The following is a 21,571-nucleotide window of genomic DNA, read 5'->3' on the forward strand; positions in this document are numbered from 1 at the left end:
GTCCACAGAGACCAGGCTCATGGAGACCAGGGTCATAGAGACCAGGGTCCACAGAGACCAGGGTCATAGAGACCAGGGTCACAGAGACCAGGGTCATAGAAACCAGGGTCACAGAGACCAGGGTCATAGAGACCAGGATCATAGAGACCAGGCTCATGGAGACCAGGGTCATATAGAGACCAGGGTCCACAGAGACCAGGGTCATAGAGACCAGGGTCACAGAGACCAGGGTCATAGAGACCAGGCTCATGGAGACCAGGGTCATATAGAGACCAGGGTCCATAGAGACCAGGGTCCATAGAGACCTGGCTCATGGAGACCAGGCTCATGGAGACCAGGGTCATATAGAGACCAGGGTCCATAGAGACCAGGGTCCATAGAGACCAGGCTCATGGAGACCAGGCTCATGGAGACCAGGGTCAGGAACATGGACCTGATGGTCCTGGACCCAGTCCTGATTCCTCCAGCAGTCTAGAGACTGAAGAGGTTAATTAAATAATTAATACTTGTGTCTCCAAACCCTCAGAACAAACACAGCTTCAAAACAACACAGGTGAGTTATACAACCTCTCTCACACACACACTTCTGTTTCTATCTTTGTGAGGACCTTCCATTGACTTCATGCGTCCTCTGACTCTGACCTTGACCTTGACCTTGACCTTTTCCCTGAAACCAGGTCTGGACAAGTTTTCTAAAAGTTACGGATCCAGAAAAAGGTTCGGTCCCCACAACGTAGTGAAAACAGGAACACACAGTCAGCAGGTAGGAACACGCTGCAGTTTCCACACCTGGACGACTTCTTGTACAGTCATCGTCACCACGGCAACGGGGCGAGGTCCACACCTCCATGGTCCTGTTGGCTGAAACACAGAGAGGGAGGAGAGTTTCAGAGTCCACTCATAAACCCACAGAGAAACCAGGTGAGCCTCCAGGTGAGCAGCAGGTCTCTAAGGTGTCTCCGTCCTGAACCCGTCTCACCTGTCTGTCCTCACCTGTCTGTCCTCACCTGCCTGTCGACTCGCTGAGAAGTGTAAGTCTCCTCAATGTTACTCCTCAGTCTGAAGTCAACTTGTGTTTTCTTTGACTTCAACCTTTCTCTGACCTTCTCTATAAACGTCTCCTGTCTGATAAGAGCTGGATCCATAAAGTTTAGTGCAGCAGGACCAGGTCTAAAGTTTATGGTCGGCTTTTGTTTACCTGCTACGCTAGAAATGTTTGTTTAGCTTTGAGTCAACTTGTCAGGAGATCAGAAATACTGTCGTCATTCAAGCTCTCCCAACATTTACCAAAGTATTCAGACACTAATTATTTAATGAATTAGCAGCTACGTTAGCCGTTAGCCACAACTACTAGCCAAGAGTACCTGGACCGGAGGCTAGTTCTGAGCTAACAGCTAACAGCTAACTGCACATAGAAGCTAATTCAAAGCCAAGGCTGGTAAATGGACTCCAGGTCTGATGTAAAGCTAGATAGCATTTAAAGCTAACTCTAATCTAAGGACAGGCTAAGCTATCCAAAGAGACTGATGGTTATTGATGATTTTATCAGATATTAGTGATTAATAAAGACTGATCTTCATCATCATCATCTTCTTCATCTTCATCATCATCATCATCAGCAGCAGCAGCAGCAGCATGGCGTCCAGACCAGAGGAGCAAGAGGAGGAAACACAGAGGTCAGAGTTCATCTATAAACCTCAGACGTCAAACTGATTAAACCCAAACTATTCAGTCAGATATTTTATTGAGTCACTTCATTAGTTTCCCCTGTGATGGATCTCTCTAATGTCGGACTGTGCTGAGATAAATAAAGAAGTTAAAACATGTCAAAGCCGTTCACAGGAATCAAGAAATCAAATGAAACTTTGATTGTCAGGCGTGGCTCTGAGCGTGTCTGATCACGTCAGGATGTTGTTAGCTTAAATGTGTTTAACATGTCTCATGGAGCTTAAAGTCTCTATAATTAGCTTTAGCATCCAGGCGTTTCTGTGCAGGTCACCACCTCCAGATGAAGAAAGCATCCAGACCGCTAGTCGCTTGACTCCTGATACGACCACGACCACGACTCCAGTCACTGCAGCGACTCCTGCTGAACCCTCTGAGGATCAAACAGGTACAAAAGAGTTGAAACACATTGTACCTGATTAACCTGCAACCGGTCTGACAGTAAACAGGTCACACAACCAGCTGTGTGGTGGTTTTTACTAATGTCTCTAACAGGAGACCGGTTTCAGTTACATGCACGGACAACAGCCACATGGAGGAAACGGATTCAGTCTCTGGTGTGTTTGATTTTAAGGTGAGGAGGAGGAGGAGCAGGAGGAAGAGCCTGCTGCAGACGGGGACAATGAAGACAAACATGAAGATGAGGACGAGGAGGGTGAGATCTCTTCAGACAGATTAACACGCCACCTTTCTTCTTCTTCTTCTTCCTGACTTCCTGTCTTCCTGTCGTCCATCAGGAGTCGAGTCTGAGCAGAAGTCATCGACGCCGAGCGGAGGCAGACCAGGTACACGAGAACACCTGGATAAAATAATAACGACTAAAACAACATGAACCATGAGCCAGGTCAGTTTTATTTTGATGATCTGTGTCCTCACTTCCTGTCCACAGCTCCTCCCACCAGTCTGGCGTTGTCGGGACCGCGACCAATGAAGAAGAAAATCCTGGCGGCTCCAGCTCTCAGCCTGTCGCTAGGTAACCAATCAAGTCTTCATCCCCAGACTTTTATTTTGAAGGGATTAAAGATGGCGAACAGAGGAGCACAGAGAAGAACCTTGACCTTCTTCTTCTTCTGTGGTGGTCAGGTCGCAGAGAGTCGGGCGTCTCTGATGACTTCCCGTCAGCGTTCCTGTCCCCCTCACCTGAGGACGGTGAAGACACGGGGCTCGACTTTGACCTGGACGCCATGGAGACGCCTTCAGACACTGAGTCACTGCCGTTCCCCATCTATGACCTGGAAGGTGAGAGGTCAGAGGTCAGAGGTCAGAGGTTGAGGCATGACCTCTATCTGATGAATGTCTGTCTGTTTTCCAGACGACCTGCAGCGGCTCGGCGTGGCGTCCCGTCGCCGCAGAGCGTTCAGCTCCGGCCCCGGGGATCAGCCCGACTCTGGCTGCCTGGCAGGGGCGGGGCCACAGGTGAAAATGGGGGCTCTGGAGCAGGAGGACCAGGTGGACAGCCAAGGCATCAGGTGGCGCTGTTTCTCCACAGGTGACCCCCCACAGGAGACCAGGGTCAACATAAGCGTCCTGGAGCCGTTCCTCAGGGTGTTGTCCCATGGAGGTACCCTCCACCTGTCCCACCTGTCCCACCTGTCCCACCTGTGGCCCCACCCTCATTTTAAACACCTGTTTATCTCTCAGGTTACTATGGAGATGGAATGAATGACATCATCGTGTTCTCCTCCTGTTACCTGCCAGAGAACAGTCTGGAGAACTACCAGTACGTGATGGACAACCTGTTCAGGTAAGACACACACTTGTCTCTCACCTGTCTCTCACCTGCCCCCCCTCCCCCCTCACCTGTCTTTCACCCCCCCAGGTTTGTGGTGGGGACGGTGGAGCTGATGGTGGCTGAGGACTACGTGATGGTGTATTTCTGTGCTGGGGGACAGAAGGACGGACTCCCTGGGATCAGCTGGCTCAGAGAGTGTTACACAACCATCGACCACAGGTGAGGACACACCTGTTTCTGCCTCAGAGGCCACGCCCCCACACCTGTGTCTCCATGGTAACGGGTCTGTCTGCAGGCTGAGGAAGAACCTGAAGGGTTTCTACGTGGTTCATCCCACCTGGTACGTCAAGGCTCTGATCACCATCATCAAACCCTTCATCAGGTCAGCTCACTCCTCTTCATCACTTCATAACTCTTCATTACTCTTCATCTTAATCAACATCCATCGTCTTCATCACTCTTCATCCTCCTCTTCCTCAGCTCTAAGTTCAGCAGGAAGCTCCAGTTCATCGACAGCCTCCAGGAACTTTCTCACTTCATCCCCACGGAGCATGTGCAGATCCCAGACTGTGTCAGAGAGTGAGTGACGTTCACTCGTTCATCTGCAAATAGTCAATCAATACAAACTAGATGTAAACTCGTTTCTCTCCAGGTATGACCAGGAGCTGTCCAGGTGATCCTCCAGGTGATCCTCTAGGTGAGCCTCCAGGTGATCCTCCAGGTGAGCCTCCAGGTGATCCTCCAGGTGAGCCTCCAGGTGATCCTCCAGGTGATCCTCCAGGTGAGCCTCCAGGTGATCCTCCAGGTGAACCTCCAGGTGAGCCTCCGGGTGAGCCTCCAGGTGATCCTCCGGGTGATCCTCCAGGTGAGCCTCCAGGTGAGCCTCCAGGTGATCCTCCAGGTGTGGCTGCAGTGTCTCCTCCTGTCGTGTTGCTCTCTGCTCCTCCAGCAGGGGGAGCTGTTGGACTCAACGAGCGTCTCTGAACAATGAATCCAGTTTTTCTGACAGATCTTCGTCCTGTAACAGTGTTAAAGTTCAACTTTTAGACTTTTAATCAGAAAATAATGATTGATTTCACTGCTTTTTATTTTTTACTCTGTTTTATTCTGACACAGACGGATGTTTTTAATCCTGCTGAAGATTTTTATTTCTGTGCAGTCAAATAAAATCATGAGGGTTTATCTGCTGCTGTGTCTCCGTGTCAGATTTATAACACATTTAGATTTATAACACATTTAGATTTATAACACCTGCAGATAAAATAAAACCACAACATCATCCAAACTTAAAGGGATTATGAAGAAAACAGCGTTGAGTTAAAATCAGTTCACATTTAACCTCCACCTGTTGATCCTGTTTGTCTGATGATGGCTTTGTGTTGTCATGGTGAACCTTCATGTTAATGTTAGATAATCTCATGAAGTCATGTGACTCGCTGATGTTTGTGTCTCTGGTCATTTGGAGGCGACAGGAAACGTGAGTCTGAACCTGTTTAACTTCACATTCTGGAGTCCCAGATGGTTCAGAGCAGGTTCTCAGACTTTAAGGTTCGTTCAGGCTGAAGAGGAAATGATCGGAGTGAGTGTAAAGTCTGTGAAGTGGTGGAAACAGGACAGACTGTGTGTCTGAACGGACAGGAAATGGAGGCTGACAGGAAGGAAGTGAGGTCACTGCTGAGGAAACTCCATAAACAGGAACAGAGAGTCGACTGTGTCAGACCCTCTGGACCAGGTCTTCACATCCATCCCAGAATAAACAGAAAATAACTCAACATCTTTAAGACGTTTCAGAAGCTGCATTACAGACGACGCAGCTAACAATGCTAACAATGCTAACAATGCTAACACCGACAGTGTACAAACATACTGTGGTTGTTAAAACTAAATGTATCAGAGAACACGTCATCTATTAGCATGTTAGCATAAATCACAGTTTGTCATTCAAGCTATCAGTTAGCTTCATCTTTAGTTAGCTCATTGAGTTAGCTTAATTAGCTTCTAGGTTCTTATGAACCCTGATCATTAGTTTGTTGTTTTTTATGGACTAAGCTAAGCTAAGTACAACCTAGCACCAGTTACCTGCATGCAGCTAGCGCAGTGTTTAAGATGATAGCTAATTAAAACCTCCATGACAATGATAATTACTCCTGAGGTTACGACACAGGAAGTCGAGAGCCACCAAGGCTAACAGTTAGCTAGCCAACTAGTGGCTAACTATAGGAAGTATAAAGCCATAATGAAAGAATGGGGCTGTTGATAGGTAGATATATCATAAAATTAAAACATATATAAATTCACCACCCACTGTTTCTGTAAATACCACAAGCTGATGTTCAACCGGCAGGACGGCTGCTAACAAGACACCATCTGAGGACAGCATGCTAACAGTTTGAAACTTTCATAAATTCACTTCAACTTCAGTTAGCTTAGTTAGCTTCTGTGTCCAATTAGCTTATAGCTAGTAGTTCTAGTCAGAGTTAGCTCCTGGGCTAAAGCCAGCTGAACCTAGATCACCACAGGATGGACCAGGAATAAACAAAGCTGGAGCAAAGACATCTGGACACGTTGGTCTCTAGAAGACGTTTCATCCCAGGAGCTCGACACCAACACGTCCAGGACGACCGAGAACCTTCACAGACGTCTTCAAGGCTGTTGGAGTTTCTCATGATGGAGTTAGTGGTCTAGTCTGTGTGCTAAGCTAGGCTAACACATCCTCGTACCAGTTAGCTACAGTTAGTGTTACCGTTGTTTATGAGGCTGATTAACGTCTCCAAACATTTAACCTCGTCCCCAGGATCAGCTTAGACTCTAGACCTGATTCTTTATGGGGGACAGTCACATAGAGACATCCTGAGGACACGTCCTATTAATGTGTCCCTGCTCTTTAGACGCAGTCTCTGGTTCAACATTGAGAACACATGACGTCACTGCCACACGTGTTCAGCCATAACAAGCCACCAGCGGCCACATCTTTAACTTTTCCACTTACGCTGCTTCCTCCTCCTCGGCGCTGGGCTGCCGTTTCCACGGCAACGCAGACTTCAACCATCATTATTACAGCTCTGTGGTCTCTGCACAGCTGCTTCTAATAAAAGCCGAGAGTGACTCAGTCTGTGAACAGGGTCATACATGTAGAAACAGGACACGCTGCCTGCACACACACACACACACACACACATATAAACATATGTATATGTGTGTGTGTGTGTGTGTGTGTGTGTGTGTGTGTGTGTGTGTGTGTGTGTGTGTGATATCTGACGACATTTAAAAGTTGTAACGGACCACGATGGAAAAATACTGATGACTGAAAACATCAGCAGTAAAGTGTGTTTTTAACGGAGCACCATGAACACAACACCAAGCTCCCGCCTCTGAGACGTCTTTACGTGGCTTTAAACTTTATTCTTGAAATATTCTGATTCTGTTCTGGAACCGTTTTAAGACTCGACCAGACTGGTTCAGACTCGTTCAGACTTGACCAGACTGGTTCAGACTGGTTCAGACTCGTTCAGACTCGACCAGACTGGTTCAGACTCGTTCAGACTCGACCAGACTGGTTCAGACTGGTTCAGACTCGTTCAGACTCGACCAGACTGGTTCAGACTGGTTCAGACTCGTTCAGACTCGACCAGACTGGTTCAGACTCGACCAGACTCGACCAGACTGGTTCAGACTGGTTCAGACTGGTTCAGACTCGTTCAGACTTGACCAGACTGGTTCAGACTGGTTCAGACTGGTTCAGACTCGACCAGACTGGTTCAGACTCGACCAGACTTGACCAGACTGGTTCAGACTCGTTCAGACTCGACCAGACTGGTCCAGACTGGTCCAGACTCAACCAGACTGGTTCAGACTGGTGCAGACTGGTTCAGACTCGACCAGACTGGTCCAGACTGGTCCAGACTCAACCAGACTGGTTCAGACTGGTCCAGACTTGTCCAGACTTGTCCAGACTGGTCCAGACTGGTCCAGACTCAGACTCTGAGACCGACTCAGATTCAGTCATGAACACATTCAGAGAGGAAACAGCAGATTTATTTAGTTGTCATGAGACAGCGTTACATAACGAGGAGGAATAAAGTCGATCTGTATTTCTGTTTGTGGAGGAGGAGGAGGAGGAGGAGGAAGAGGAGGAGGTTACATAAGCAAACAGAACATCACACATTCATGTCACTTTAACACTAAATAAATTCCACTCATCATTTATTCTCACTGATCTTATTTGTATTTCTTAAAGAACCAATCAGACGGAGGCTCAGGTTCAGTTTCTCAGATCTGTTCTCTGGACAGATCGTCATAGAAACGACAGAATCATCACGTCGTTTCCTGGACGACGAACCAGAAGCTTCACAGCTGTGATTGGATGAGGCACCTGTCAATCAAACTAATGTCCAACATCAAAACAGTGAGTGATGCGTTTAAGAACCGCAGGAAGAAAATGATTCAACGATAACAGAGAAGGTCACAGAAAGACTCTGAGATGGATTCTCTTCTGGATTCATTCAGACAATAAAACAAACCGCGTGTTGAGAAACAGAAGAGTTAACTACAGTTTAAATGTGTCTGATCGTCCACCGTCCAATGAGCCTGAGGACCGCAGGAGACGAGACGTCGTCCTCAGACGGTCTCACCAGAATAGAATGAACTGATTCACACATGGTGCGTTCAGGAACCACATTATAAACACAACACGAGTCTCAGTTCACAGAAAGTCCTGAATCAGAAGTGAATGTTTGTTTAATCAGCTGAGGTCTGAGTGAGTCACTGAGGCTGAAAACTCCCACGCTCTGAGGAGCCCAGTGAACACACCGGGACCAGCTCAGCTTCTCCTGAAACAGAGGCAGGGAGGAAGTGGCCGGTCGCCATGGTGACGGGGACACCACGACTCAGTGGTGTTTCCATGGTAACCACAATCATCATGGCTTTCTCTTTTGATATGGACCAGGAAATAAAAACATTTTAAACGGAGCTGCGTCTTTTTTCATGTTTCTAATGGTTAGTTTTCTCCTTTCAGGCTGAATGTCCTTAAATTAATTAGAGAAAATTAAACATTTACAAAATAAATTAAATGTTCCAGCCGTCGTCTGCCTTCAGGAGCTGAAATTAAAATTTTTGATCCAAACGGACGTTAAAAGACAAAATATTTCTGAGAATTTTCTTTGACACAAACTTATAAAACTGTTTCTTTAAAATTAATCTTTTTTTTTTTTTTTTTTTACAGGAACATAATAAAATAGAAGAAACACATTTAACCAGAGTCGACCTGAAATGTCCAAAAACACTGAAGAAGAAGTGAACGCTGACCCGGACCCGGCCGTCAGACGGCCCTCAGGGACCACGGGCCGCGGGTTGAGCCCCAACAGGACCAGCTGTGAGCGTCTGTGTTTGTGAGGACGCTGCCATGTCCTCACAAACCCAGACACACCCAGCACACACACACACACAGTCCAGTGTAGCAGGGGATCTTGGGAGTTTCCCTAGACTGAAGCATCCTGGGAGATGGAGTCCTGCAACGTCACCGCCGTGGTCATATGACCTGGAAACAGGTGGAGCATTCTGGGAAATGAAGTCCAGGTGACGTCTCCCTGTGAATGCTGGGAAATGTAGTCCTTTAACACTGACAGTTTATGATGAATACAGACATTCTGTCGTTTATCCGAAGGGGACGGGATGCTGGGAAATGGAGTCCAGTGACGTCACCTGTGGGTTTGATTTAATACTGATGGGAACATCCAGGTGCGCCCTCTAATGGTGGAAACTGGAACTACAGGTTTTAATTCTCCGATCCAAACGCAGTCCCTCTGGTGAAATGTAAAGGGGGGGGGTCCAGAGGCATGCTGGGAGACGCAGTCTTTGTGTCTGTCTCCATCAATCTCATTCTATAAAAGGACGTCCATGGTGAAGGACAGCGCCCCCTGCTGCTGGTGGTGATGGTGGGAGGGGTTTCAGTGCTTTGCTCAAGGACACTTCAGCAGGGAAGGAAGGAAGGAGTCAAACCTCCAGCTAGTGTTGGACGCTGGAGGAGGAGGAGGAGGAGGAGGAGGAAGAGGAGGAAGAGGAGGAGGTCTGTCAGCTGATTTCATTCACTCCTACAAAATAAAAGCACAGCAGGATCAGCTGTTGTTTGTTTTTTTAAAACTGAGACAAGGAAGCAGGACAAGGAGACGCCCTCTCCCCTGGGACACTGACTCACTTCCTGTTTTATTTTGAAATCTAACTGTCAGCCTTCACTTCCTTTATTATCCTGACCGTCTGTAACCAGAGGCTAACATGCTAACAGGCTAACATGCTAACAGGCTAACATGCTAACAGGCTAACAGGCTAACATGCTAACAGGCTTAGATTTAATTAGATAAAATGTTTTATTTCCTAAGAAACTGAAACAAAGATCTAGAGTACCCTAAAGGTCAAAGGTCGGTGTCAGTGAATGCTTGATGGACGGTCCTCACAGAGCTAGAAACAGTGTGTGTGTGTGTGTGTGTGTGTGTGTGTGTTTACCAGCTATAAGAGGCTGTTCCTGCCGTTCAGATTGGGGCCTTTAGATCTCATCTGCTCCTGAACGCACCCCGACTGTAAACAACAACAACAACAAGGAGACAAATAAAGTTATGAGACAGATCTGATTGAAATAAATAGAATTCACTCAGACACAGTAACGTTAAAGTCCTTCAGTAAAAATCTGTGGATTGAGTTCTGAAAACATAACATTTAAAATGAAACAGAATTAATTAAACTAAAGTTGAGTGGTTGAGTAGAATTAAATGATTTTAATTAAAGGAAATATAAAAGATTCAGTCCAGATTTTATTATGTTACTCAATGAAAGACTGAGCTCATCTTTTATTTTCTAATGTTTCTACTTTTCCTTTGTGTTGAAAACAAACAAACAAACAAACAAACAAACAAAGTGCGTCTGACCGGCTGCAGACCCTCGGCCATCTCTCCAGAGCCGATGTGTGTGAGGTGGATGAAGTTGGTGGGTTCTCCGATCATAGTGCGATCGATCCTCCTCCTCTTCTTCTTCTATGAACACAGACACATTCCTGATCAGTTTCTACTTGTTCACATTCTCTGAGAATCACATCATCATCACCCAGACCAGCCTTTCACAATAAAACAACATCACACTCATTTATCACGGCTCCAAGTCTGACATGGACGCCGCGCTGCGTTCAGGGACGCCGCGCTGCGTTCAGGGACGCCGCGCTGCGTTCAGGGACGCCGCGCTGCGTTCAGGGACGCCGCGCTGCGTTCAGAAGCTTAAAGTGATCAAGTATATTTGTTTCCAGTAATCAATTAAATAAAGTATTACAGTTCTTATTTCTAATCTTAACTTTTTCATTTTTAATTGTAGTTTGATCCAGGGGCCGTTCACCTGACGGGGCCCATCTTTTTATTCCAGATGAACTTCCTGTCAAAGAAACAATGGAACAAACACAGACGTCTAAAAATACCACAGAGGAAGAACCAGGACTTCCTCCAGCAGAACCTCTGGATCAGACTGGATCAGGAACCTCCTGATTCATGGGTTTTAGAACCTGTGAGGACGTTTAAGGGTTCTGGTTCTGGTTCTGGATCAACTTTAGATTTAGTTTTAGATTCAGATTGATGTATCTCATCTCATCTCATCTCATCTTATTCATATTCAGATTCAGTGCGTTAGGGCTTGTTAGTTCTGGGGGTTGGACTCGGTCCTTACAGGGACAGGAGGACCAGTTTCTTACCGGCGGTGGTTTAGCCACCACGCAGCAGCCCATCTTGTGCCAGAAGTCGCTCATGCCGGCGCTGCGCCTGTCCAGCGGCTGGACGCCGCTCTCTGCTGCCGCCCTGCAGGCCAGATGAGGAACTGCAGCCTGAGGATAATCCTGGGGCATTCAGACCGAACCTGAGGTCTGAAGACTGGAGACGATGTCCTGAAAAGATTCAAATCCAAACGGTGACAAACTCAACCTGTGGAGACACAAGAGAAAAACACATCTTTACATTTTTCATTTATTTGAATCATTTCCGTTTATTTTACATTTAAAAGTGGAGACGTCCTGATCAGACAGATTCAGATGTTTTTACAACGATCAGATTGATATCAGACTTCAGCCAAGAATTATCTTTAGTAGTAATTTGTTTTAGGTCAATGAAGCGTCAACACTTCTTCTTCTTCTGTTTTAATGGCCAAGAATGACAAAAATAGAAGAACTAGAACCCTGGTTCTACCATGAAGGTCGTCCTCTGTTAGTCAGTAACTAGTGTAATGTGGATGTGTGGTGAGGTGGTAGTAGTTGATCATCTAAACAGAATCCATGGAGTCCACTCAGTCAAAGGCTGCACCCAAACAACAACAACAAACACTGAACGTTTACAAGAAGAGAAAAGTTTCCTGGAGACAGCGTCAAGGAGAAACATCTTCCAGAGAGGGTTAGGGAGTTTATGGCAGCGTTGGATGACCAGAACATTTCTGGAGTAGAGAACACAAGGTACCAGCTACCCTCTCCACACTACATTAACTTTGACTGAAAGATTTATTGGACTGAATCCAGTCCACTCTAGGAGAAGACAAGGAAGACAAGGACAGACTTTAGGAAGACACAGGAGACCAACTCTAGGAGAAGACAAGGAAGACAAGGACAGACTTTAGGAAGACACAGGAGACCAACTCTAGGAGAAGACAAGGAAGACAAGGACAGACTTTAGGACGCTACAGGAGACCAACTCTAGGAGAAGACAAGGAAGACAAGGACAGACTTTAGGAAGCTACAGGAGACCAACTCTAGGAGAAGACAAGGAAGACAAGGACAGACTTTAGGAAGACACAGGAGACCAACTCTAGGAGAAGACAAGGAAGACAAGGACAGACTTTAGGAAGCTACAGGAGACCAACTCTAGGAGAAGACAAGGAAGACAAGGACAGACTTTAGGAAGACACAGGAGACCAACTCTAGGAGAAGACAAGGAAGACAAGGACAGACTTTAGGAAGACACAGGAGACCAACTCTAGGACATTTAGGACCAGGGAGGGACGTCTCTATGTGACATCATTTATTGACACAGCATTAATCTCATATACTCTTCTACAATTAAAAGTCTGATCTGAGTTTGTCCGTTTGCAGACAGACCTGTTGAACCTCAGTGGATTTATCTTGACTTTAGTTCTTTCTGTGTTTTCTGTTCTCATTAAACTGTCCATCAGCCTCCAGGGAGCTGAGAGCTGACAGATTCATTCACTAACGTGTTGATGAGATGATTAAAAACATCCTTTAATTCACATTCTGTGTGTCCTGGTCCTCACAGAGACAGAAGAACATGAACACACTCGGTCTGTTCTGTGTTTGGGAATCAAACCGTCGACACATTAACGTGACTAAACACTGGGTGTGGTCCACAACAGGAAACTCTGTGTGTGTGTGTGTGTGTGTGTGTGTCAGGGCGTTTCCTGATGAAACCAACTCTTACTGAGCATGAGACCAAAGTAAATCTACACTCTGACCTCTGACCTCTGACCCCTCAGGTAGTCAGGTCTACATCTCACTTATTCTGTCTGTTGTTTTAAAAGAAATCTGGACGATAAAAGCTGAATTTCCTTTCATCTGAAAAGCACCTGAATGCATCACAGGATCAGCTGATTGACTGTGGATCTGCAGGAGAACCGTCTGGAGTTTGTCCAACAGCCGGAGATAAGAGAAGAATGTGGAGACGTGTAGCTTCATGCTTCAGCTCTGAGCAGCTCCAGGAATTCAGCCCGAGGACCACGCAGCCACTTCCTGTCTGAGCGTCATGTGATCAGTCTGAGGAGAACACGCCGTCTCCTTGAAGGCTGTTAAACTAAACTTTATTCCTCCGTCTCAAACAAACACGGTTCTCTAATATCTGTGTGTGGAGGAGGTCGGGGTGGAGGGGGGGCACTAAGAGCCAGAGGCATTTCCAGGATTAATTGAGTCACTGCACAAACATCATTACGTCACAATGTTCTCCACGGTAACCAGACAGAAGACAGGAAACAGCCCAGGGAATCAAAAGCTAGCAGCTAATGCTAATGCTAAGTGGCCTTTCCATTCGCCTCCCCACGGATCACAACACAACCTGTAACCATGGTAACAGTGGACAAAGATGGAGACGGACATGGAGTCAGGAGCTCAGAGGAAGCTGCTCAGACCTGACTGTGACCTTTGACCTTGACCCTGAACCCCCCGTCTGTCAGCAGGTGGTACGGCCCGGTTTCTCTTCATCATCATCATCATCACTGAATCAGCTGAGTCTCTAAACAACCGTCACAGGTCACATGACCAACACGTTGATCAGCTGACAGGAAACTTTATTTAAAGCGTCTGATGAACGACGGAGCGGATCATAAACGGAACAAACCAGCGGAAACGATGGTTCTGACGGTTCTGACGGTTCTGACGGTTCTGACGCCTCGGTGACGTCTGAAGAAGTTGAAGCTGAGTTCTTGGAGAACAGACTGAGTGGTTTTATTTTCTGTCTCTGGTTCACTTCCTCTTTCTAAACTCAGACGCTGACTTCCTGCTGCAGCTTATCTGTGGACGTCAGCCGCAGAGAAGAAGAAGAAGAAGAAGAAAAACAGGAAGTGGACGCGTCCAGAGCATCCTTCAGGCCGATACAGGTGTGTTCACCTGGACCCAGATCAGCTGACTGTGTCTTTGCTGCTCTCAGAGCTTAGCTCATCCAGGTGAAGATGATTTGACCTCTGACCTCTGACCTCCCAGCAGCTCTGGGTGTTCCTAATAAAGTGGCCAGCTTCTTTCATTTCAGTTTGACGCCAGTTTAAAATGTTCAGATCTCAGAGAGCGAAAAAGGTATGACGTCAGAGAAAAAGTGAAAGTTAATAATAAACTGAAGGGGGGGGGGGGGGGGGGGGAGAGAGAGAGAGAGAGAGAGAGAGAGAGAGAGAGAGAGAGTGTGTATGGGGCGGGGGGAGAGAGAGTGGGGGGGGACAATGAGCTCTTTTCATTCAGACGTCTGAGGTTTTCAACGGTCGACTGTTTCAAGCAGAAACAGAAATCAGACCTGAGACCAGACTCTGTTCAAAATTTGACCGATTTAACCAGAAACTGAAAACTGAAACAAACCAAGTCAACGTGTTGTTAAGTGAGTCCCAGTGAGTCGTCTTCTCTCAGCGGTAAACAACATTAACTGGTCAACTGTTCAACAACAACTCCACATGTGACTCCACGACCTGGTTAAAGGTTTTAGGTTTTTACACTTTCTTTAAAACAAGACTAAACGTAGAGTTAAACTCTAAGTAGCTGACTAGTAATTAGTCTTTCTTTAAACCAGACTCCATTCAGAAAACTACAGATTTAATTCTTTCTTTAAACCAAACCTGAAGGAGAATCTGTAAAACGCGGCTTTTTCACTACTAATATAAATGTTAGTGGAGACTAATTTTCCTGACTGTTTGTGAACGCATCGCGTACATCCCATAAACACTGAGAACAGAGCAGAGCAGTGTTTGTTTCTCTAAACTGACTCCAGACCTGTAATTTGGCTCCAGATCTTGACGTTCACGCTGAAAACCGACCGAGTGCGTCGAGTATTTTTGGCTCCGAGTTTCCTGAAACATTCCTCAGAGTCCGTCCTGATCCTGACAGTGTGTCTGGACCCTGTGACCTCTGACCTCTGACCTCTGACCTCCACGCTGCAGGTCTCTTCTTATTGATCACTGCTAATGTGTCACGTCACAGACTTCAGACTTTAGACTGCTTCTGTGTCTTTTCTTTCAGCTAAGCTAATGTTAGCAGTCCTCTGCTACATTCATAAAAACTCTAGAACTTCAGTGTGGTCCCTGAACACACCACAAGTTTCTTGCTAGCAAACCGTGTGTAGCGTTAACGTGTAAATTAGCTCATTAGCGACCAAACTTCTCGCTTGAGGACAAATTAAAAACATGAAACTTCTTCCAGAAAATATTTAGCATATATACGTGCACTGAATGACATGCTAACAAGTGTTGTTTGTTAGCTGGCAAGCTAACAAAACACCTAGCAAATAACTTTTAGCTTCCTAACCAAAGTCAGACGAGTGGACTGAATGTAACATTAGCTTGGAGGCTAAGGCTAGCTAACCTTGTTGAAAATGTTAATATCAGAGTGATTACGTTTTGATGTGCCCTAACATTAGCATTAGCTATCTAGCAAAAAAGTTAATGTTAGCATAATTTAGAGGACGTTTCCTTTTCTTTTCCTTAAAGTTGCTGGCTAAGCTAACTATTTCCTGTTTCTTGTCTTTGTGTTAAAGCTAAAAGCTAAAGCTAACCTCTCTCTGGCTAACAAAAGATTTCCTTCAGTTAATTTGAGTTAAGAGCAATAAAATGTTAGCATATTAGCACCGTTCACAGTTTGGTGACTGTAATGAGTTTACATACTGTTCAGTTGAGACACGTTCTTGATTTATGTGACTGGAAACATTTGCAGCAGATTTTGTCATGTTTTCATAAAGCTAGGCTAGCCTAACAGTTTATCCCAGTTAGCTTTGTGCTAAGCTAACTGGAACAGCGCCTTCAAGAGTGTTAAGTTCTTCAGTTAGCTTTGTGCTAAGCTAACTGGAACAGCGCCTTCATGAGTGTTAAGTTCTTCAGTTCATGTTTTCCAGTTTTGACAGAGCTAGGCTAGGCTAACAGTCTGCCAGTCAGCATTAGACAGGAGGAGCATTAACAGTTATGTCACCAACTTCTTAATTTTGACTGCAGTTTTGACAGAACTAAGCTAGGCTAACAGTTTTCCACCACTTCCACTGCTAAGCTAAGCTAAGCTAAGCTAACCAGAACAATGTCTACATGAGTCCAGCCTCAGACAGTAGGGCTGTCAGGAGCTTAAACAAACTGTAAGTGTACTTCTTCACTTTGACTTTTTCAGTTTTTCCCTTACTTCCAGTGATTATGCTAAGCTAAGCTAACCAGATCTTGTTTTATCTTCCTCCTGAACACACAGAGCTGGAATCTAACCATAAATCTCTCAGCTCTGAAACAGAAGAGTCTTTCTCCTGATCAGGGTCTGGAAGGTGTTGTCCTGAAGAGAAACAGACGTGAACATCTCAGCGTCGAAACGAGAAAACTCAGAAAACCTCAGAACCAGAAACACGTCGATGATTTCAGCCTCATGTTTGTGAACAGCCACCGACATTAATCAATCATTTACTCATCAAACCTTTGTTCAGTCTGAAGGCTGGACTCTGAACTTAAATGTCAGACATGAGACTGGACCAGAACCTGATCAGAACCTGGACCAGAACCTGATCAGAACATGGATCAAAACCTGATCAGAACCTGGATCAAAACCTGGATCAGAACCTGGATTAGTTTTAAAGAGGAGAAGGATCAGACTCACCAGAGACGAGCAGCGGTGGAGAGCGGCTGAATAACTGCTCTCTGAGATCAGTCCTCTCTCTGAGGTGTGGCTCCAACCAGGAAATCCATGGTTCTCCACAGGACTTCATTCTTCTCTGTCCCCGCCCCCTCAGCCTCCACGTCGGCCCAACAGCGCCTCCTGCAGGAGGACGCCACTCATCACACAGGCAACATGTCAGCGCTTCACTGCACCAGACTCCATTAAAAAAAATACAGATTAAAGCCTTTTACTCAACCAGACTCCATTAAAAAAAATACAGATTAAAGCCTTTTACTCAACCAGACTCCATTAAAAAAACTACAGATTTAAGCCTTTTACTCAACCAGACTCCAGTCACAAAAATACAGATTTAAGACTTTTACTCAACCAGACTCCATTAAAAAAAATACAGATTAAAGCCTTTTACTCAACCAGACTCCATTAAAAAAAATACAGATTAAAGCCTTTTACTCAACCAGACTCCATTAAAAAAACTACAGATTAAAGCCTTTTACTCAACCAGACTCCAGTCACAAAACTACAGATTTTAATCATGACGTCTCTTTTGTGTGGAGCTGACTCAGGCAGCGCCCCCAGCCGACGTTTAACGGACACTACATCAGTTCGCCATCATTTACAAATGCAGTATTTTATTAATATTATATTAATAATGTTGTATTTATAATGTGTTGGCCCGTGGTTTCTTTGTCCTGATGTTACTGATTAAAATCGTTTTTTACAGTAACAGCACAAAATGGTTCGCGTCGTGTCATCATCAATCTCATCATCCGGACTCACCGGAAACTTGATGTATTTTCAAAATAAGTGTAGACATTTGTTCAGTTAAAATCTCGGTTAAAACAGATTAATTATTATTATGAATTAATAATTCAAACAGTATAATAGAAACATAATGAACATGATTTTAAGAGTTGGACCCTTAATTAGAGGACATTTAAATGTGTTTTATGTTTATTTTATTTATTGTTGTTTAATGTTATACGTCCGTCTTTTATTGTGGAATGTGTGACAGGAAGTGGTGGTGTGTGTTCAGATGCGCTTGACGCAGGCGCAGAGCTCTTCAACCTGCAGCAGCAGAATCAGCATCTTATCCGGCGGCAGCAAGAAGCAGCAGAACAAAGAAGAACCTCGAAGAACCTCGAAGAACCGGCTTTTATTTCCTCACCGGAAACAAACAGGTAAATAAACTGACAGGTGTCATTTTCATTCTGTCTCTTTCTGATGACTGTCTACATGAGTCAATCAATGCTGCTGCCAATTCAAACATTTAAACATCAAAACATTCAAACCTGACTCTGTTCAAATAAATAAAGCAATAAATAATAAAGATAAAATAATATTAAGCTTTGGTTCACGTCCAGAAATCGTTTTAAATTGTCCTGTAAAATGTTTTTTATCGTGTGGTTCGTGGGTTCGTTGTCTCCGGGGCTCTGGGCCAACGCCTTAAACATCAGCTGCTCATCAGTCAGCTGCTAAAATTAATAATCAATGAGAAAACACGGAGGAGAGCGACGCTTCAATCAGCCGAACGTCCCAGAATAAAAGAAGTCAAAAATAACATGGAGTCTGGTGGAAGATTTATTTCTGTCTGACTGGAGGCGGTGACCTGGTTTCAGTTTTAGGCCCAGGAATAGATAACCAAAGAGGAACTGGACTGGAACCAGACAGACCTTCAGAGACAGAACCAGACCCTCAGAGACAGAACCAGACCTCCAGAGACAGAACCAGACCCTCAGGGACAGAACTAGACCCTCAGAGACAGAACTAGACCCTCAGGGACAGAACCAGACCTTCAGGGAACAGAACCAGACCCTCAGAGACAGAACCAGACCCTCAGAGACAGAACCAGACCCTCAGGGACAGAACCAGACCCTCAGGGACAGAACTAGACCCTCAGAGACAGAACTAGACCTCCAGGGACAGAACCAGACCCTCAGGGACAGAACCAGACCTTCAGGGAACAGAACCAGACCCTCAGAGACAGAACCAGACCCTCAGAGACAGAACCAGACCCTCAGGGACAGAACCAGACCTCCAGAGACAGAACCAGACCCTCAGGGACAGAACCAGACCCTCAGGGACAGAACCAGACCCTCAGGGACAGAACTAGACCTTCAGGGAACAGAACCAGACCTTCAGGGACAGAACCAGACCCTCAGAGACAGAACCAGACCTCCAGAGACAGAACCAGACCCTCAGAGACAGAACCAGACCTCCAGGGACAGAACCAGACCCTCAGGGACAGAACTAGACCTCCAGAGACAGAACCAGACCCTCAGGGACAGAACCACCAGACCCTCAGGGACAGAACTAGACCTCCAGAGACAGAACCAGACCCTCAGGGACAGAACCAGACCTCCAGAGACAGAACCAGACCCTCAGAGACAGAACCAGACCTCCAGGGACAGAACCAGACCCTCAAGGACAGAACCAGACCTCCAGAGACAGAACCAGACCCTCAGGGACAGAACCAGACCCTCAGGGACAGAACCAGACCCTCAGAGACAGAACCAGACCTCCAGAGATAGAACCAGACCCTCAGGGACAGAACCAGACCCTCAGAGACAGAACCAGACCTCCAGAGATAGAACCAGACCCTCAGGGACAGAACCAGACCTCCAGAGACAGAACCAGACCCTCAGGGACAGAACCAGACCCTCAAGGACAGAACCAGACCTCCAGAGACAGAACCAGACCCTCAGGGACAGAACCAGACCTCCAGAGACAGAACCAGACCCTCAGAGACAGAACCAGACCTCCAGGGACAGAACCAGACCCTCAGGGACAGAACCAGACCCTCAGGGACAGAACTAGACCTTCAGGGAACAGAACCAGACCCTCAGAGACAGAATCAGACCTTCAGGGACAGAACCAGACCCTCAGGGACAGAACCAGACCTTCAGGGAACAGAACCAGACCCTCAGAGACAGAACCAGACCCTCAGGGACAGAACTAGACCTTCAGGGAACAGAACCAGACCCTCAGAGACAGAATCAGACCTTCAGGGACAGAACTAGACCTTCAGGGACAGAACCAGACCCTCAGAGACAGAACCAGACCTCCAGAGACAGAACCAGACCCTCAGGGACAGAACCAGACCTCCAGAGACAGAACCAGACCCTCAGGGACAGAACCAGACCTCCAGAGACAGAACCAGACCCTCAGGGACAGAACCAGACCCTCAGGGACAGAACCAGACCTCCAGAGACAGAACCAGACCCTCAGGGACAGAACTAGACCTTCAGGGACAGAACCAGACCTTGATTGAACAGTAATGTCTTGTAACAGCTGAGGATTCTGGGTATTGGTGTTTTCCAGACATGATGGAGAAGTCCAACAGCCAGTACGACTCCTTCCTGTTCTGGAGGCAGCCAATCCCGGCCCTCGACCTGTCGGAGCTGGAGGACCTGGGTTTGACTGACAGCCAGTCGACCAATAGCAGCAAAGGAAAAGATAAGAAGTCCCAGCTGTGGAGTCATGACGACCAGGTGAGACGTTTGTCTCCTCAGACATGCATGTGGATCAATCTATCAAAGAGCTGAGACAAGCTGAGACAGGAAGTCAAACAGGAAGTCAAACAGGAAGTCAAACAGGAAGTCAGACAGGAAGTCAGAAAGGAAGTCAGACAGGAAGTCAGACAGGAAGTCAGACAGGAAGTCAGACAGGAAGTCAGACAGGAAGTCAGACAGGATTATGTGTGAAGCAGAACAGTTTGAACGTCTGGATTCTTGTTCAGTGATGGTTTTTATAGTTTCTCTTTCCGTTGAATCATGGTTTCTTGTTTCTTATTTCTTGTTTCTTCTTCTTGTTTCTTGTTTCTTCTTCTTGTTTCTTCTTCTTGTTTCTTCTTGTTTCTTGTTTCTTCTTCTTGTTTCTTGTTTCTTATTTCTTGTTTCTTCTTCTTGTTTCTTCTTCTTGTTTCTTCTTCTTGTTTCTTCTTCTTGTTTCTTGTTTCTTCTTCTTGTTTCTTCTTCTTGTTTCTTCTTCTTGTTTCTTGTTTCTTCTTCTTGTTTCTTCTTCTTGTTTCTTCTTGTTTCTTGTTTCTTCTTCTTCAGACTGAAATGTCTGAGTTTTCCTCCTTCAACTACTGGAGAGCTCCCATCGCTGACGTGGACGCTCTGCTGGCCGACCTCAACCTGCTGCTCTAAACACACCTGGTCAGTCACATGACCTTTGACCCCGGATCATTCACCTGACCTCTGACCCCAGACCTGTCCTGCACACAAACACCGAAGGATGTAATTATCAAAATAAGAGCGTGTGGATCTGGTTTATTGATTAAAGTGATGCTGCTCTTAAACCAGATCTCTGAGTTTACACTGGAACAATGAAACCAGGTTCTGATCAGACTGAATTCCTTCTGTGGACAAAATAATAGGAACACTGTAGAGCTGTTTATTTGATGCAGGAAGCGTCGCATGAATCCTGACGAGACCTTCTCTCATCAAGATGCTGCCTCCTCAGTAATAATCAGTGGTCATTAAACATTTAGTCTCACTGATGTGGACGGGAAAGATGACGTTACCATGGTTACGATGAGTTTAAGCTGCAGGAGCAGCTGCTATGAGAGAAGGTCTCTAATGTTTTCACTGACACTGATTCTTCTGTTTCTCCATTCGTGCCTTTTAGTTTGTTCTCGTGTCCAGAGTTATTATTTATTTCTGTTTATTTATTTCTCCTGCAGCTGATTAAATAAACTGAGTTTATCATCATGAGTGACCTGATTATGTCATCATTAAACTAAAGTATAACTGAAT

The 21,571-nt window shown here is 45.8% G+C and overlaps 3 protein-coding genes across 8 annotated transcripts; 2 read left to right on the forward strand and 1 right to left on the reverse strand.

Annotated features, from left to right (window-relative positions):
- The first annotated feature begins 620 nt into the window (after positions 1–620).
- Positions 621–4,645, forward strand: LOC311501718 (bcl-2/adenovirus E1B 19 kDa-interacting protein 2-like protein). Of its 4 annotated transcripts, XR_014699524.1 has the most exons (14): positions 621–1,031; positions 1,620–1,676; positions 1,995–2,113; positions 2,300–2,380; positions 2,463–2,510; positions 2,615–2,698; positions 2,809–2,964; positions 3,038–3,286; positions 3,367–3,469; positions 3,545–3,676; positions 3,753–3,839; positions 3,938–4,036; positions 4,110–4,238; positions 4,347–4,645. XR_014699524.1 is itself a non-coding variant. In XM_084563694.1 (13 exons), the coding sequence occupies exons 2-13, from the start codon at positions 1,636–1,638 to the stop codon at positions 4,132–4,134; spliced, it is 1,224 nt and encodes a 407-aa protein (XP_084419820.1). In that variant the 5' UTR covers positions 621–1,031; positions 1,620–1,635; the 3' UTR covers positions 4,135–4,645. The 4 variants fall into 4 exon arrangements, 3 of the variants coding, with proteins under 3 accessions (XP_084419820.1, XP_084419821.1, XP_084419822.1); XM_084563694.1 differs by having other exon boundaries at positions 4,110–4,645; XM_084563695.1 differs by having other exon boundaries at positions 1,623–1,676; positions 4,110–4,645.
- Positions 4,646–7,254: 2,609 nt separating this feature from the next.
- cdc42se1 (CDC42 small effector 1) lies at positions 7,255–16,872 on the reverse strand. Of its 3 annotated transcripts, none has more exons than XM_084563724.1 (5): positions 16,794–16,872; positions 11,181–11,406; positions 10,375–10,479; positions 9,956–10,027; positions 7,255–9,473 (listed from the first exon to the last, which is right to left on the reverse strand). In XM_084563724.1, exons 2-4 carry the CDS (start codon positions 11,328–11,330, stop codon positions 9,959–9,961), a joined length of 324 nt encoding a protein of 107 aa, XP_084419850.1. In that variant the 5' UTR covers positions 11,331–11,406; positions 16,794–16,872; the 3' UTR covers positions 7,255–9,473; positions 9,956–9,958. The 3 variants fall into 3 exon arrangements, with proteins under 3 accessions (XP_084419850.1, XP_084419849.1, XP_084419848.1); XM_084563723.1 differs by lacking the exon at positions 16,794–16,872 and adding an exon at positions 13,049–14,193 and having other exon boundaries at positions 7,257–9,546; XM_084563722.1 differs by having other exon boundaries at positions 7,258–9,546; positions 16,794–16,867.
- mllt11 (MLLT11 transcription factor 7 cofactor) lies at positions 16,858–21,529 on the forward strand. The gene is made up of 4 exons (XM_084563719.1): positions 16,858–16,987; positions 17,827–17,992; positions 20,133–20,302; positions 20,870–21,529. The coding sequence occupies exons 2-4, from the start codon at positions 17,848–17,850 to the stop codon at positions 20,960–20,962; spliced, it is 408 nt and encodes a 135-aa protein (XP_084419845.1). The 5' UTR covers positions 16,858–16,987; positions 17,827–17,847; the 3' UTR covers positions 20,963–21,529.
- Positions 21,530–21,571: the final 42 nt, after the last annotated feature.

Source organism: Chelon labrosus (assembly GCF_963514085.1).
Source record: "Chelon labrosus genome assembly, chromosome: 16".
In the NCBI taxonomy this organism is placed as follows: Eukaryota; Metazoa; Chordata; class Actinopteri; order Mugiliformes; family Mugilidae; genus Chelon; species Chelon labrosus.